Source organism: Calonectris borealis, chromosome Z (genome assembly GCF_964195595.1).
Source record: "Calonectris borealis chromosome Z, bCalBor7.hap1.2, whole genome shotgun sequence".
NCBI lineage: Eukaryota > Metazoa > Chordata > Aves > Procellariiformes > Procellariidae > Calonectris > Calonectris borealis.
This window is the reverse complement of record NC_134352.1, coordinates 32,077,426-32,095,110: the sequence shown is the minus strand read 5'-3', so window position 1 is coordinate 32,095,110 and position 17,685 is coordinate 32,077,426. Positions and strand designations below refer to the sequence as shown.

General features: G+C 43.6%; 1 protein-coding gene across 2 annotated transcripts; it reads left to right on the top strand.

Annotated features, from left to right (window-relative positions):
* Positions 1 to 4,440: 4,440 nt before the first annotated feature.
* Positions 4,441 to 15,854, top strand: FNTA (farnesyltransferase, CAAX box, subunit alpha). 2 transcript variants are annotated; one of them, XM_075137069.1, is made up of 9 exons: positions 4,441 to 4,604; positions 5,366 to 5,451; positions 6,060 to 6,174; positions 7,017 to 7,121; positions 7,869 to 7,995; positions 8,425 to 8,573; positions 10,487 to 10,549; positions 11,054 to 11,225; positions 12,776 to 15,854. In XM_075137069.1, exons 1-9 carry the CDS (start codon positions 4,441 to 4,443, stop codon positions 12,902 to 12,904), a joined length of 1,110 nt encoding a protein of 369 aa, XP_074993170.1. In that variant the 3' UTR covers positions 12,905 to 15,854. The 2 variants fall into 2 exon arrangements, with proteins under 2 accessions (XP_074993170.1, XP_074993171.1); XM_075137070.1 differs by lacking the exon at positions 4,441 to 4,604 and adding an exon at positions 4,747 to 4,882.
* Positions 15,855 to 17,685: the final 1,831 nt, after the last annotated feature.

Genomic DNA, 17,685 nt, shown 5'->3' with positions numbered 1-17,685 from the left:
AATTGCGCTTTTCGCGGTTTTACTTTCTTACAACAGTGCCGTCATTTTAACTGCTGCTATCTTGACGAGGACTTAAGATTGACTGCATGAAGCCAGCGGGCTGTCAAAAAAAGGAATGCGTCATGGAAGTTGGGACGCCTCGAAGCGCCCGGAGAGCCGGCTGGGGCGCGGGGAGGGGGAACGCATCCGCGTCCCTCGGGCGCGGAGCTGCGGCAGCCGTCCCGTCCGAGACCATACCTCGCTGCCGGCCTTGCGAGGCGTCCCCGCAGGCCCCTGCGTAGCGGTCAGGAGGCAGTCCTGCCTGCCAGCTCGGTGTTCCCAGAGGCTAGGCCCCTCTTTACGCAGTTTTTGGCATTTGCTATTTGCAGTGAAAAACATCTATGCTGAAAGGCTGGTTCTGCAGGCTCAGGGCAGAGCCCATGTTTGTCCATCCAATACACACACATGAACAATACATGTTTGTATTAATAACACCTCTATTTCATACATACACATTTGTATTAACAAAGAGACACCTACATACTTCTTCATATGTACGTGTATTTATACACAAACACTGCAAAGCGCCCGTATCTGCTTCTTCTAACCCAGATGTGGCAGGCAGGGGAGGTGCAAGAGGGCGATTACGTGGAGGAGCGGAGGGAGGAAGAATCCCAGAGGAGGCAGAGGGAACCCCTGGTATGCCTTGATTGAAATGCATGAGTGATATAAATTGCGCAAATATTATGCACATGGCTCATCTCCTAACTCCATGGTGGGTCATGCCTTCCTGAGAGGCTCGCAGGGGTACCCAGTGGACAACCTAAACCCAGCCCTCTGCGGCAGTTTAAGCGACCCCTGCCACGGTGGCTGTGCCCCTTCCCTCCACAGCTACACTTGCCTGCAGGCCATTTGGAGCAGCGCCCACCTCTTGCTGCATATACTGCACCAAGGAGCTCCGATTTCTCTCTGAGCTACCAGACTCCCAAGACGAAAACTAGTAACTGACACTGCAGTGCTGGGATATGACAGTTAGTTATCCTCCCCTCTTTGTTCAGAGCTTCGTTACAGCTCTCGTCCTATTTGTTGCTTCTTCCCAAAGGTCTTAGCTGCTGGACCTTTTAAGTAGAAGCTTCAGGTGGGGTTTTAATATTCTCTGTGAAGTGTGGTTACAGACACTAGACCTGTAACATGAACTATCTCCACTGACTCTGAGCCAGGAGGCATGCAGCAAGAACCTCCAAGTAGTATTTTGCAAAGCAGATCAGTGCTAAGGCAGACTCCTGCTTTTGCAGGCTGTCGGAGTGCCACATGGCCAGAGGACTGAAGCTAGCATGCCACAAGAAGTGTGTAGTTCAGTAAATTAAATGGAGCAGTTGGAGACAGATCAGAGGCCTGCTACAGCTTATGGAAGGATGTGCTGTGAACCCACCGGGTTTTGGGTCCGTCATTTTAAAACTCAGTTATAGCTTTCAAGCTTCCCCAGCTGGCAGACTCCTAAGTTGCTCTCATGAGGACACAACTTATTTGTAACATGCTTCAGCTTCCCGCAACAGGCCTGCTTTTCTCAGTTACCGTCCCTCAAGCCTTTGGAAGCAGTCCACAGACCCCAACAACCCACAGGTTCAGACTGAAAACGCAGAGGCTAGTCCAGAGGGCAATGGGATAGCTATCCTATCTGCTGTGTCCCCCGTGCCACCAGCAAGATACTCTTGGACCAGCTCCATCCAGTGGCTGGCGTCAGAAAAGCTCACTTTTGTTTCTTGTCCTGCTATGCCACTCTGAGGAAATAAACTCCTATTGCAGGATCTGGCCTGTCGTAATCCATGTTAAATAGCTGGTAAAGGTGATACCAGTATAAGCAACGGCAATGGCAGGTCATTACGTGTTAGTTCTGGAGGAAGCACGACCAAAAAAACCACATTGTTGTTCAAACAGCAGAGCTAATAAACCAGATTTCTTAAAGATCTGTGTCTCAAGTGCCCTCTGCCCATGGAGAGCTGCTGGTATCTAACAAACTCGCAATGCAACCTTTCCCTCCACAAGTCAGGAACAGCAACTTTCCTTTCTGCTCTGTCTCTTACAAAACAGGATTTACTGCCTTTGAGGCTTCTCTCATTCATATGTGTACATTCCCTCTGATCTGTTTATAATTTTAATATACCCTGTTTCTTTTTAGGCCTGTCTTGGTCCTTTCTTTCTCTCTTTTTTTAGAATGTTCTGCATTTCGTAACTTTTTTCTTTCACTTAGGTACTGCTGGATATCATCTCTGTCTTTAGTTATGTCTTTCTCCATTTCCTTTGTGTTCTATTCAAAGTCCTATAGTCCAAAGCAACCTTTCAGTAGATTCTTCTGTTTTTTTCCCTCCGTTATGATATTACTATAGTCTATATTACTGTAATACCCAGAGGCACCAACCAAACTATGCACTCCAAACAGTCACTGTATCACCATCCCGGCAGAAACAAATGAAGTCCCCAAGTGCGCCATTAAAACAGACAAGGCAGAAAAAAGGCAGAGAGGCAAGGAAAGCGCAGAGGTCAAGTGATTTCCCAAAGGAGACAAAGCTCCTCAGTGACAGAAGAACCACCTGCGGGCCCAATTCTTCCTTGTCCTGGATCTTGTGTTTCGACTTGCAGCCATGCATTTATACTCCTTCATTGTTGCTCTGGCACCATTCTTCTTTCTGTAAAATCATTGTAAAACATGTGACACACCTACAGCCCTTTCAACTCGAGCACCCCAGAATAAATGACTTTAACCCTTTCCACCACACATGGAATGATTTTCCACCTCCCTGAATATACAGCACAAATGCAGATGTATGCACAGCCCTTACTATTGTCGTGGTTTAATCCCGACCAGCAACTAAGCCCCACAGAGCTGCTCGCTCACTGCCCCCCGGTGGGACTGGGGAGAGAATCGGAAGAGTAAAAGTGAGAAAACTCGTGGGTTGAGATCAAGGCAGTTTAACAGGGAAAGCAAAAGCCGCGCACGCAAGCAAAGCAAAATAAAGAATTCACTCACTACTTCCCATCAGCAGGCAGGTGTTCAGCCATCTCCAGGACAGCAGGGCTCCATCACATGTAGCGGTTACTTGGGAAGACAAATGCCATCACTCCGAACATCCCCCCCTTCCTTCTTCTTCCCCCAGCTTTATACGCTGAGCATGACATCATATGGTATGGAATAGCCCGTTGGTCAGTTGGGTTAGCTGTCCTGGCTGTGCTCCCTCCCAGCTTCTTGTGCACCTGGCAGAGCACGGGAAGCTGAAAAGTCCTTGACTAGTGTAAGCACTACTTAGCAGCAACTAAAACATCAGTGTGTTATCAACACTATTCTCATCCTAAATCAAAAACACGGCACTGTATCAATTCCTAGGAAGAAAACTCTATCCCAGCTGAAACCAGGACAACTACACATGTGCTCTGCCTGTCTTTAACCTTCCCCTCTCTAAAGCATCTCAGAATGCCCTGGATTACAAACCTGTAACACTGGGTCAGCAGCATTTCCTAATGACTATCTCCAGCTCAGCTACTTTGTCCTGCCAGCCAACATTGCTTTAGAGGATCTCCTGCCTTCCCCAATTTCACTCACTGGTTACAACTGGCTGTTTCAAAGCCTCCTCTAATTCCACCTTTTACAGAGACCAGATTCCTCAGCCTTGCCCTGTCAGAAAGTTCGACTCTAAAATGGTGCCGTTTTGTGCATTTCCACAGGGGAGGAAACACAGCTCAGCATGGCTGCAGCACCTTACTGCCTTACCATTAGTAATGCTGTAGCTTTCCACCTCAGCTGCTGTAGCAGCATTTCCCAGAGCCTCTGTTTCCCCCTGTGTTCCCACAGCGTCAGTCTGCTGCTATTGGTCTCGTGGCCTTGCACCTGCAAACCCCGGCATTGGTGTTCGGGTGGGTTCTCATGGGAAATACGCTACCGCTGGCATGAGAAATGCCTCCCTTCACTTCTTGGGTCGTAGTAGTGAAAACCAAGCATAAAGCACAACGGAGTAGATGGCAGCCACCCAAATAACTGGTAAGCAAGGGCAGGGACCATCAGTCAGGGCACACCACCGTCAGACCCTGCTGGGTCCACAGATTTTCGTCAGGGCATGGTGGAAGGAGATGAGCGAACTGGAGGAGTACCCCAAATCCCGGGCCCAGCCCAACCTCCCGCCGCCTCCCCCGGTCCGTATCTGACGGTTAATTAGCAGACCCGGGGATTAAAGCTTCTCAGGACGCACCGCGCCCCTGGGCGCTGCCGGTACCGGTGACGGGACGGGGGCGGAGGGCAGCCCTCCCGCCCAGCTGCCGGCCCGGCGCCACCGGCCGCCGCGCTCCGGCCAAGGCCCGGCGGCGGGAAGGGCCTCGCCCAGCCCCGGCCGCACAAGCCTCACCCTCCGCGCCAGGCGAGGCGATAGCGAGCCACGCGGCCGCTCTGCCCCCGCCGCCGCGCCCGTCGCTATGTTTCCGCCAGGCCCCGGAAGCAGCAGCGGGGCGATGGCGGCGGAGGGGACGGCGGCGGCGGAGCTGCAGCCGGAGGGGGAGGGCGGCGGCGAGCCGGAGGGCGGCTTCGGGCAGCTGCTGGAAGAGGAGGAGGGGGAGGACGGCAGCTACGTGCTTTACAGGTACGGCCGCGGTGGCGCAGCCCCCGAGCGGCAGGGACGGGGCTCCCTCCGCCACGGGCGCGAGAGCGGTGGCGGTGGCGGCGCGGAGCGTCGCGCCGCGTCACGTGGGGGCGTGTTGCGCGCGCGGCCCCGGAAGCGGCTCTCGGGGGTGGGGGTTGTGGGATGGCGGAGCCGGGGCCGGAGGGCGGCAGCGGGCCGGGACAGCCGCCCCCGCTGCTGGGGCGGGGGGCGGAGGAGGAGGAGGAGGAGGAGGGGGGATTTGACTACGTGCTGTACAGGTACCGCCCCGGCGGCCCGCGCGGGGAGGCCGCTGGGCGCGGGGTGGGCGGGCCGGCGGGAGTCGCCAGGGCCGGGAGGGGGGTGTCAGCGGCGCCGCCTCCAGCCGCACCCGTCCCAGGGCGATAGTGTCGCCGGCTGGAGCAGAAAGCCATGGGGCGAAGAACGCGGCTGCCTGCGTGCGCTGGAAGCCGCCGGTGTCGCACCTCAGCCACGGCGTGGCGGCCGCCACAGTCCGGGGGCGGGCTGGCTGATGCTTTTCCTCTCCCAAGTTGTCTTGCAGCTGGATTTTGATGCCGTTACATATGTCGGTACCTCCTCTACTTGCTTATATGCTGGTTTATGTCACAGACAATAACGTGGTGACAATAATAGTGACCGGTGGGAGCAAGGATGTGTTGCTAGACATGGAGTTGTGCCTGTAGTGGTCTGAGTAGCGTTTTGTGCTTTTTAGAAGCATTGAAAAGAAAAACATGTATTTACAGGGACAGGAAGGAATGGGCAGATATTGAACCTGTCCCTCAAAATGATGGGCCAAATCCTGTTGTTCAGATCATCTACAGTGAAAAATGTAAGTTTTAAATATGTTCTGCACTGAAAACTTAAAGTGGTTAAATTTGTGTCTGTCCTTAGTGGTGTTAAAGCAACACTTCACGTTTTGGATAACGTATTTGCTAGAGTAGTACTGTGAAGAAATTAATTCAATATTTATTGTGTTGTGGTGGTTGTGTGTGATGTTTTCACCAAGCATCTCTGAAGTTGGGTCTTCACCTGAGTTGTTAATAGCCAAGGTTTTATTTTAATATCATATGGCTTGAGGGGTAGTACAACAGTCAGTCTGGTTTGCATAATAAGGCATTTCTAGCCAACGAATGGAAGAGACACGTATGAAGTTACTGCATCTGGGGAGGTAGTGTGACTAAGCAGCAAGGAACTTTCCTGATTGTTTTGAATGTTATTCAGATGGTGTATTTTTCAGATATTTTTGCAGCTTTTCAGTATACTAATATCATTTAGAGGTTTCAATCAACAGTGCTGTCAGAGCAATATGTAGCTATCATTTTGAAGAGGTATACTTAAAGTGCACAAAATAGGAAGTAACTTCAAAGGGTTATTAACCTTACCCCCTAATCAGGCCATTGTCTCATAGCCTTGGATAAGATGCTGTTATCTGTTTAGTTCGAGATGTCTATGATTACTTCCGGGCTGTTCTGCAGCGGGATGAGAGAAGCGAAAGAGCTTTCAAGCTAACAGCAGATGCCATTGAGTTAAATGCTGCAAACTACACAGTATGGTAAGTGAAAATCTTGAGATTATTTCTGTCGTCATTTGACCTCTTATGTCTTTAATAATTTTGTTAGCCTAATCAGGGCATGACTAGTTGAGATTACATAGAGGAGTAGTGTTGACTTCCAGTGAGCTTCTGAAGAAAGCCTTTGTTCAGTATTTTCCATGTCTCGTTTTGATTTGGTGGTTTTCATTCATTTGGCTTTGAGGGTGTTATTAATCAAGATCGGGATTACCCTCAAAAAGAACTTTGCTGTTTAAAATTAGATCACTTACCTGATAACGTGGCCTTGGTAAAATGCTGAAGATGCCCTCATTTGACTTCAAGAACAGACATAAAAGCATGATAGCTGCTATTTCCTGCTAAATAATTGTATACTTACTAAATAGTGCATTTTAGAAGATCTCTCAGGTTAATGTTGAGTTAGGTAATGAATAAACAGTGAATTTCTGATAATCAGAGTAGGGCCTTTTAACTCATGAATGCTAACAAGTACCTCTTGTACATCTTTATTCCACTAACTTGCATAAAATCAGAAAGTTTACGTTATTTTAAGCACATAAGTCATAGTTTCTGTGATGGTAAGACCAGTGTGGGTAGACAGAGGTTAATCTGAAGCAGGATTACTGTGATCTTAGATGACATACTGTTGTGACTGGTTGTAATCCAGTTCTCCACTGTTCGATAATTGAATGGCCTTTAACAGAACTAGTTACGTGGTTTAGTTTTTTGCACTGTTTTTAACTCATATCTATTAGAAGAACTGTGAACAGAGGTTCTTCTATGTTCTCCTCTGTGAATTTTAGGAAAGCCCTGTTGCAGTGTTCGAATGCTTGACTTTTATACAGGCATTTCCGGAGAGTCCTCCTGCAGTCTTTGGGAAAGGATCTCCATGAGGAACTTAAGTACATTACAGCTATCATTGAAGATCAGCCAAAGAACTACCAAGTCTGGTAAAATCATGTTTTCTTTTCAGTTCTTAACGTTTTTGCAGGTAATTTTTGTTTTGTAAGTTGTGTAGAATAAATTGTGATCATTGATCCTAAAAGTTGTTAAGAGTTGCTTTCTGCATCTGCTGCAGTGGCGGTAGCGGAGGAGTTAAACGGAGTTGCATCAGTATCACTGCCAAAGTCCTCTTTAGCACTTTATTCTAAACATATGATTATGACATGCTGAAAAGGTCTTGTTTTCTTTAAATTTCAATTTTTAAACTGTCAAAATAAGTCTGACAGATCAAAAAACGACTGATGAAAAGGCACAAAAAGACAAATGGAAATTAGCATTTTTTCTTTTATTGGCTCTTGGAGTTTGCTTACCTGTTGTTGGGTTTTTCCAAAGTGAATGGGAATAGGCAAAACAGCAGCATTGTTATTGCTAGAGAAATTGTGTAGTACTGGAAAATTTTATTCTGCTGAAGACTTTGGCCATGGGTGTTAAAAGTGGGAACACATTACTTCAAGTAAACATAACTTGTCTAAAAGGAGGCCAATGTTTATGTGTAGTTAGAATTTGTTATAGTGTAAGTATGCATCATCTATTTCTCGGAGCCAAGTGAAATGTTCAGTATATTTAATTTGAAGTATTTAACTAGTGTTTTTTTTCTAAGTACTACAGTTGCTATATGCTGTTTTAATACAGACTGCATGTTCACAGAAAATTTCTAGACTATTCTAAAAATAGCGTCCTCCTCCTGTCATTAGGCATCACAGACGGGTGTTGGTGGAGTGGCTGCAGGATCCATCCCAAGAGCTTGAGTTCATAGCTGACATTCTTAACCAAGATGCCAAAAATTACCATGCGTGGCAACACAGACAATGGGTTATTCAGGTATTGTATCCACAGAACTTTTGATTCACTAAATAACCTGCTCAGGTTGTAGAGTTTTGCTTCTTAAATACAATCTGAATTGCATTTGGCACTTCGTTTCTTAAGGCTGAAGGGGAAAAACAATTGCATTTTAATGTGTGGTAGAGGTTAGCTATAAACTGCCTTTTAGGAAGCGGGTTCAAAAAGGTCTATTGTTGGCTGCTTACTGTTATGTGTGTGAATTTAATGATGAGCTAATACCATTGTGTGCAACTGAATAGTGTAGCGTGTTCTTAGTGCACCCTTCCTTATTTTTCTTTGAACTTTGTGTTGATTTCGTTAAAAAAGTCTCTGTATCTGATGTTCAGATAACAAAGGAGCAAGGAGAATATATTTTAAAAAATAAAAACTTTTGATTGTGATATTCTCATGTTCCTTCCCTTTCCATAGGAGTTCAAATTATGGGACAATGAACTGGAATACGTAGACCAGCTTTTGAGGGAAGATGTGAGAAACAACTCTGTTTGGAACCAACGACACTTTGTAATTTTCAACACCACCGGCTATGATGATCCAGCAGTCCTAGATAGAGAAGTCCAGTTAGTAATGTTGTTCATGCTCACATTAAGCATTCTCCGTTACATGAAAGTAAAGGAATACTTTGACAGTCTTTCCTGTTTTTGATGCAGTTTTTGGGGTCACTCTGATGGATAGCAGATCAAGTGTTAGTCCATATATAGATGTGTTCAGTACCACTGACTTATTGAGTAGTACTGAAGCAAGCTATGCTTGCCCTGGGCAAGCTGTTCTCATGAATCTGTCTTCCCGCCTGCTGCTTATTGTGCAAACAAAACTTTTGGCTTTTTGTAGTCAACTAGCTGTAGTGGAACAAACTGCAGAAAATCTGTGACACTGGAACCACGTAAGTTGTGCTGTTCGTTAGTATCTTACATCCTAGCCCTAGAAAACTTGGAAGCAGAGGCACTCTCAGTGTTGACCCAAACTGCTGTTTTAGTAGTACAGTAGCCACAATGATTTAAAGATAATATGGACGTGGATTGTAGGAAGAGGAATTGCCTTTTGTGAGGAATATGATGCAGGAAAAAGAAAGGAGCTTTAAGGGTATGCGGTCAGTACAAAGACAACTATCTCTGTGAGTTGGCTAGTTTTGAGGAAAATGAGCTTTGGAAACTTTCGAAGTGGTATGTTTGTAACTGAAGACAAACAGGGCTTCTAGCCATTTATTTTACTAGTGATGGTGGTAAGGGAACCGTCCTTGTATGGTTTTCACATTTCAGACTGCTGATCAGGGTTGATGGTTATGAGAAAATGTTTGTCTAAAGTGAAGGAGCAATGAAAAGAAGGTACTGCAACTTTTTGGAGTTATTCTTCAGAAGAAAGACTGAGTCTCTGAATAGGTCCATTGGTACATTGCTCATAGAGGATTCCAGTCCCTACCACCTTTCATGGTTGTCTTTGCAAACTGCTGTAAGTTGTACTTCTCTTCCAGTTTATAACTTTCCTGTAGATTAATAAATCTGAACCGTTTCCATGACTTAGGCTTGGATGTTTCCAGCTTTTTCTCTCTAGAGGTTAAATCTGACATCCTTCCTTGATCCGTTTATATGTGGTGCTATGTTCAAGATAATTGGATACCATCTTAAGAATCAGACTGTCTAAGGTTAAGACTTCCCAGATGTCATTATAGAACTGTGGTTGGACTGCTTGTTGCTTGATAAACTCGGTCTTTGTCATAGTGACTGCAGAAAGTTAAAAAAGGTTTAAGATTGGGGTTTTTTTTTGACCAGTACTGCCTATAGAACTTTTTATCAGCTGTCTCTGAAAATTAGCTGAGTGCCACATTATGCTGGGGAAGGGCAGAAGGTAAAGTCTGTTTTGGGGAGGTGAAATGTAGCTTTGTGACTGTATGGCAGGTACCTCTTGTTGCTTTGCTTTTAGAGGAGTCGCCTAACTGCTACTTTAAAAGAACTGCTGCAGAAGGCTGTGTGAGCTGAAAGCTCAAACTCTGCCTTTCTGTGGGTTTGCTCAAGTGCAGCCTCATGAAAAAAGTTCTCCAAATAGGTACAGAACATGCCTCATGCAGTCATATTAATGTAGCTCATCCTGGGCTTTGATTACTCCAGCCCTTTTCAGCCCCTTGCCGTTTCGGAGCATCAAGACACAAGGTATTCCTTTAGCATACCAGGAGAGTATATCATGTTGTTTCTTAGTGTTATTGCTCATAATTTTGAGAATTGTTTCATTATTGTATAAAATGCAGCAAATGGAACACTTCAGAATTTAAAACAGTTCTCTCAATGTCTGCCTCTCTGAGACTTGCAGTGATTATATTGCGAGACATTTTTGGTCTGTGACCCAGCTGAGATGATCTGCAAAAAGACTCTGAAATATAGACTAGAGGGATGTATTTGGGAGCGTCTGAGCACATTCAGGTAATTTCTAACTGCGTTGTTAGTGTTTGCATTCATGATCTATTATCTTTTTCTCACAGATACACTCTTGAGATGATCACAGCAGTGCCACATAATGAGAGCGCTTGGAACTATTTGAAAGGGTGAGGCATCCTTCTCTGTATGGGCAAAGAGAATATCTGTAGAAGGTGTCTTATGCCTATCTCTTAACTGGAAAGAGCTTGTTGCTGTTCATTCTAGTCTTGTGTGCTTAAGTGGCAAAAAGCAAAAACTTCCACAAGGGGTTAATATATTAACCTAATTTCTCTGTAACTTTCCACTAAGTTTCTGGCCCTGTAGTTCTTGTGGGATAATTGCCAGTACTTTTCATGCTTTTAAAAACTTGACCTGTAATGTTACTGGGTTCAAGAGCATGGACTAGGAAGCAATGAGCATGCTTTCAGTCTTTCTGTTCAGTTGAGTGTAACTGTACTAGCTTACTAGAATATGAAGCTGATTATTGCTGCGTGCTGCTTACTTTCTGCCTTACTTGTATTTGCACCCTTATTTCAAAACTGATCTCCAAATAAGGGAGTTGTAACAAAAAAGTAATTCCTCACACCAGATTTCCCATCATTACATTTCAAGCTTATTAACCTCTGTTCTAGGATTCTACAGGATCGTGGTCTTTCTAAGTATCCAAATCTGTTAGAGCAACTGTTGAATTTACAGCCCAGCCACAGTTCACCCTATCTCATTGCCTTTCTTGTGGACATATATGAAGATATGCTTGAAAACCAGTGTGATAACAAGGAAGAAACACTAAACAAGGCATTGGAGGTACGTTTTGAGAGCTTGATTTTGTTTCTCAGGGATGCCATCTATTGCTCTCTTGTTTTACACCCCGACAAAATGGGATTGATTTTCGTAAATAGAACAGGTTACTTGTTAATCACAGGAGCTCTGTGAAGAGTTGAACATGAAAGCCAGATAATCACAAAGGTCTCATGAATTTATCTATAAATAATAACTTGCCAGTTACAAAATTGCTGAAAGTTTTCTTCACCTGGTAGTAAAGGAAGGTTTCTAATATTGCCTGCAGAAGAAAGGAGATGTTTGAACAATCGAGGAGTTTCCAGTGCTAACTTTGTTGCATGAACTCACTTTCCGCTCTGTAGGTTAGTGAATCTTGTTCTCAGAGTATCTATATCTAAACAGAATCTCAAGCTCCCTTTGCACTTCTTGGCTTTTTCTAAGAAAGCAGAATTAGCTTAAAGGCCAGTAGGCACTAGGGACATCAGTAAGGAATGTTGGGCACCATTTCCTACAGAGAATAAATGACTTCTAGCAATGTTGTGTATCTCCCTGTGCTTCATATTCGAGGAAATCCTTGCCATGGTTTGCAGTGTAGTTTTTACAAGAACGCTTTTCATTCACTGTGGGACAGACTGGAACTTAGTGTAATTAGAGCTGCAGTTCTTGCCTGGAGTCTCTGTGTTCCAACATCGTCCTTTCTCAACATTTTTTCTTTGTTGTGTTCCAGGACCAGAATGTAAATAAGTGCAGTTGTGCCTCTCAGATTCATGTCCCTTTATACTATTTCACTGAGTTGACTTCTTCATCTATTTAGGCATCGAAGCTCCTATTTCTCAACTCTGGTTCACTGAGTGAGGCAATGTCATCTGCATAATAAAAGGGAATTGACTAGAACCCTTGTAGACAGTGTTCATACCATATAAATTTTACACAGCATGTCCTGTGAGTAGGGTTGGCTTCTGCTGTGCCTCACTGTTCACCCAGATCAAAATAAAACAAAAATCAGAACATGTAGAAATATCTGTATAGCACCAGCTCTAACATGTTGTGAGAGAAGGTTACTGACTTGCATGGAGGATCCTTTTGGGACAGTCTGCTAAGAGAAGAACCACAAACAAAGTATCTTGTGTCAGTCCATCGGGAGTGCTGAAGATTCGAGAATGGGATGTTCCTCCACTGTTTTGAATGAAGTGGTTTACAGCCTACTGGATCACTAAAAGACAATCAAGCTTGCAGGAAGTCACAACTATACTGTAGCGTACTACAGGTTGAATAGGCAGGGGTAGATGATAAGTGGTAGGCACAGAAAGGAGTCACGGGGGAGCAGTTGCTACTGAAATAGGTAGGACTGGAGAGATTTTTGTGCAGTGTCATACTGGTTGCCTACCAATTGGAGTTGACATCAGTTTGAGGTCATTGGACAGTTGGAAATCCGGTGAGTAAAACAAGTGTTGTTGCTAAGAAAGGTGTTTCTGATACTGGCTGAACCATATATTGCATGCATTCTATAAAGATAATTAAGGATTCCGTAAGCTTTTGGTATAACACTGCAATCTCCCAATTTTCTTTCATAGTTGTGTGAAATTCTGGCTAAAGAAAAAGACACCATCCGAAAGGAATACTGGAGATATATTGGAAGGTCCCTTAAGAACAAGCACAGCTCAGGCGCTGAACAGAGCACACTGACAGACAAGCAGCAGTAAATGAACATGGAAGATAACAGCGTTAAGCTCTCAAGCTGTTCTAAAGCAGTACTAAGTAGGGTCATCAACTAGTTTAAAATCCAGTGTAGTATTCCCCTGGTGAAGAGGTATTGCAATGAAAGAGGAGTGCAGAGTGCTGTATGGTCTCGGGTCGCTGCTACTACTGGTGATAGCTCTAGGTGCAGTCAAGAAATGTATTAAGGCTTAATTATTGAAATGTACTAAATAAAGGGTTTATTTCCTAATAATAAATACATACAGCTATACCTACTACTTACAAGGCATAAACGAATTTCTCATGCCCTGGCTTATCCACTCGTGGTTCCTAACATGGTCATGTCAGGTGCTGCAGTAATGACTGCAGGTAACTCAGCTGTAGTGGATATCGAGTAACCCACTTGCCGTTAGTACAAGCAGGTGCTGCAGTTGTTGCCTGACGTGGGACCAGCTGTGCATCACTGACAGCACATGCTATTGTATGCAACTAACACCAAGTGTCATTTTGTAATAAAAACAGATAACTGAAAGCATTTGTCTGAAATTTTTTAGTGTGTTTCTTTAGATGTGGATAGTCTCTTCTTCTCAGATGCTAATAGAGATAAAATATGCCCTTTAGGGATACTGGATTCTATCGCATTGAGGTGTCTTTTGCACTGGAGTATTCGCATCCCAGAAACTTTCAATACACTTGTATTCAGTGGAGCCTAGAGTTCTTACCTGCAGAGTCAGGAAAAATGCTTTGAAGTCCCTAGAAGATCGACTTAGTTTTTTCTTGCAATTCTGTTCAGACAGCTGAAAATCTGAATTTTTTTTTTTTTCACCCTTTGTAATCAGACCAAACTGAAGTCATAGGTCAGAAGGGATTATAACTAACTGGTTATGTTACATATCTTCACTGAACTAGAAGGGAAGAAATGGTTTTACTGGAGACCTATTCGCATTAAATGTCTTAACCTTGTGGCTCCTATAGGCTTTTTGTATCTTTTCCATGCATATATTAAGCCAAGAAGTATTTTTCCTCTCCTTTGTGGAAGACGGAAGGCACCTGCAGTACAGAACTGTGAATGATGTGTATAACTGTACAAGAAAACTGCTGCATCTGCCCTGTTCTCAGTAAATGGCTATTGTAAACTGTGTTCTTAAGGCTGAAGGGGGAAAAACAATTGCATTTTAACGTGTGGTAGAGGTTAGCTGTAAACTTGCCTTTTAGGCATAGAGTGCTTGTCTGATACGAAATATTTTTTTGGAAGTGATCATAAAGGAAACAAATAAATACTAGTATTTATTCCATAATATGAGCAGTCTTTCTGATACTAAACATTAAAAGCTGCTGCTGTAATTAAACCATAGTGGAGATTATTTTAAACGCTTGAAATACGTTAATTCAATGCATTCTTTAAATTTAAAACAACTTACGGGGAGTATAATTAATATATGAAAGCTATGTAATTTTTTTTCATGTTTTTGCCACTTTCCCAGCAGTAGAGAAAACATTTTTATAGTGACACAGCAACATTTAAAATGGACATGAACTTCAAACTTTTGGAGATATGTTACCTGCTGGGGTTTTTTTGCCCTTTTTTTAACCACAGTTGAAACTCCAGCATAGAACAAAAACTCTGTTTCTACCGCCATGAATTGTTCCTAATTGAAACTACACTAAATATGGAGTACTGATCAGACAGGATGTTCAAGGTCTTCGGGACAAAGTAATATATTTGCCATTACCAGTCAAGAAAGCTCAGAGAGAGAGACAGCATAGAAATGCAATCCTTAAAATAAACACCATCAATGAAGAGGGAACAGAATTTTGCTTCTGCATATGGTGTTACTAAGTTCCCATCTCTTTCATACACAATATTCAGAGGACACTTGGAATAAGGCAGAGCATTCTTCATAGACACTGCCATGAATTTCAGAGAAAACAACTCATCCCAAGGTAAGATGATGAACAGTGTCCACTGGGAGAGTGTATTTAGGGATGTGACCTCTTAGTCTCTTGCGGTCTGAGGAAAGATCTTAGATTTAGCCCTATTGTGCTTCTGTGTCAAGAACGGTGGGATCCTCTGACAAGACTCTTAGGCCATTTTCTTATGGTATGGTCAACTTCTGGCATTCTTATGCTTGAAAATGATGTCTAGAAGTAATCAGTAAAGAGTCGTCTACTGACAAGGTTAATAGGGTTTTATACTGGTTATACAACATAGTGATACTTGCAAAGATAATGCCACTTCTGAGCTAAGTTTACCAATGAAGGAATAACCAGGTATGTACTCTAACAGAAAAAAATCTCATCTCATGTAAAACAAATGTGTAACCAAACAAATCACTCAAATCCTAAGAAAAAAACATGCTGGAGACTAGAGTCCAGTTCAAAAAAAAAAAAAAAGGTCATTATGTTTTAACAGAAGTGTTTGGGTTTTCTTTCAAATATTTATGCTTACTGTCATTCAGATTGCAAGGAAGCTCTAAAATTCTCTTCAAAAGGCACCTCAGTTCTGTGGTAGTCAGCCATACTCAGAAATACTGAGCTGTCGGAGCTGGGAAAACAACAGGCTGCCCAGCCAGGTTGCAACTGCAGCTACCAAGCCTTTAATTTTAAAAATGTGTCTGAGACAGAATCTTTCTCATGGAAGTGGGAGCTTGACAAAATGTACGAGCTATGGAGAGAAGGATCTTATAGCAGGAAGTATTAGATGACTTTAACCTGTAGGCATTGGTACTGACTACCTATGATCACCAAACTGATTTGTCCTAAGGGTTCATCTGTACAAGAAGACTTACTGTTGTTACTAATTGTGTGTAGTGATGTGACTTTTGTGTACAATTTTATTACTGAAGAGCTGTGCCTGAATGGAAAACTGTATTGGTACAACTGTCCCTTATAAATCAGTGTAATTGGAACATTCAGTGGAGTACAGAGAACTATTAAAGCATGTGAAATAATTTCCTGTGCCTGCTTTCATCAGAGGCTGATGTTCTTGCGTTGGTCTAGCTGTCACTGACTTCCACCTTATTGTCTCTGCAACTCAGCTGACAAAACAGTGCGCAAGCCCTTCCTAATCTATTCCATACCAAACCACCTCAGCTAGCACAAAATGCTTCTGTCAGTTGCTGTCTGGCTGTGCTGAGGCAGATTAGGAGCATGCTGTTCAGCTGGACCTTCTGTGGGAGCAGTCTCCTCCAGCAGGGAAGCAGTGAGGTTTCTAATCACTCCCGCCACGTGAAACACTTCTGTCCAAGTGCTAGCAGGCAATTCATGCAGTGCAGTGGTGACAAGGGGCTTATGGAGAGATGGGGCCCTACGAGAGCTCAAAATGCCTTAAAACTCCTGTGGCTTTTAGAACAAAGGGGTAAGGGAACACCACCAAGTGATGTTGTGTGGAGTCATCCCTTATGGGCTCACACGAAGGCTTTGCAAATGCTAGTGGACTTGCCTATGTGCAAGTTCAAAATATGCAGGGGAGACACCAGCTGTGGTTTTCTTGCCCTGTGCACGCAAACGGAGAGAGAATATCTTTATTAACACCTTGAGCCACGTGTCTCAGATGTTGTCCCAGATGTGGCATGGTGGATGCAATAATATGAAAAATGCTTCTCAGCCTAGCCTGTGCCCTTTTCTGAAACATCAGTGCCTTCTGCACATTACTGACATTGTGAGATAAGGTGTGTGCTTTGCACTTTCTATTCCAAGTCTGGTTTTAGTTGGTGATTACCTGTGGCTTTTGCTTTGGCAGCAGGTTTCCCTAGTATATCTTCTGCTTAAGGCAGATGGATTTGGAAAACTTGGGTAAGACGATTGTTTGGCTGAGTTTTGGCAAGCCTGTTGACGTGGCAGTATGGCATTTTACATCTAGTCCACAGGTGTCAAATATCCTTCAATATTTAGTTTTTCTTGTAAATAACCATCTCTATTAAATATCTCAAGTTGAAAACATTTTCTCTCCTTTCAAGGCTGTACTGTCAAGCTTTTTCTACAATATATTCTAAGAGAAAAAGGTAAAAAAACCTGCGTTTGAATGTAAAAACTACATTATTTTGTCCTATAACAGGTGCTTTCCAGAATCCCTGGCAGTCTGGACTGGTCTGTATAATTCTGGTCATGGATAACATTGCCATTTTAAAGTACTCTCTGTACATTTACATCAGTACACTCTGTATGGGTGCCTACTCAATAGAGGTGAACAGCAGATGAAATCTGAAGCAAAGAATAGAAATCTCTAAGGTAGACAATCATTTGTTTTTCTCCACAATAGTTATCTAATGTGTAAGTGTTCAAATAGGTATCATCTGTTCCTAGCAGAAGTCACAGTGTAAAGGTGACATGGTCATTTTCTCTATTCATCCTTTCTCTGCTCTTAGTATCCTTTTATTTTAATGCATCACTTGGCTTAAGAACATACACCCTTCGGACACAAGAAAATTAGGAGCCTGTTCCCGGACCAGAAGTGATGCTGTTGACACTGTTGACACTGAGAGAGGAACATGTTTACAAGTTCTGGGCCTCCCTGTGCCTGCTCTGAAAACAATACCTTACCTTCTGCTGCTAGGGTGGGCCCTGAATTTGCAGAAAAGGAAAAAAAAGAAGAAGAAAAAAAGCATTATAGTATGTAAAGAGGCACACAAGTGTCTGCACATGAACATTCAGGACAAGACTGCCAAAATGGAGGCTGCACGCACTTAAGTTTCGATAAGTACTTGGCATGAAGAGCTAATAGAAGCTTCACCAAATTTAGCTAGGAACCTTGCCTCAGGATGTCTAGATGTCTACATCAGCTGTT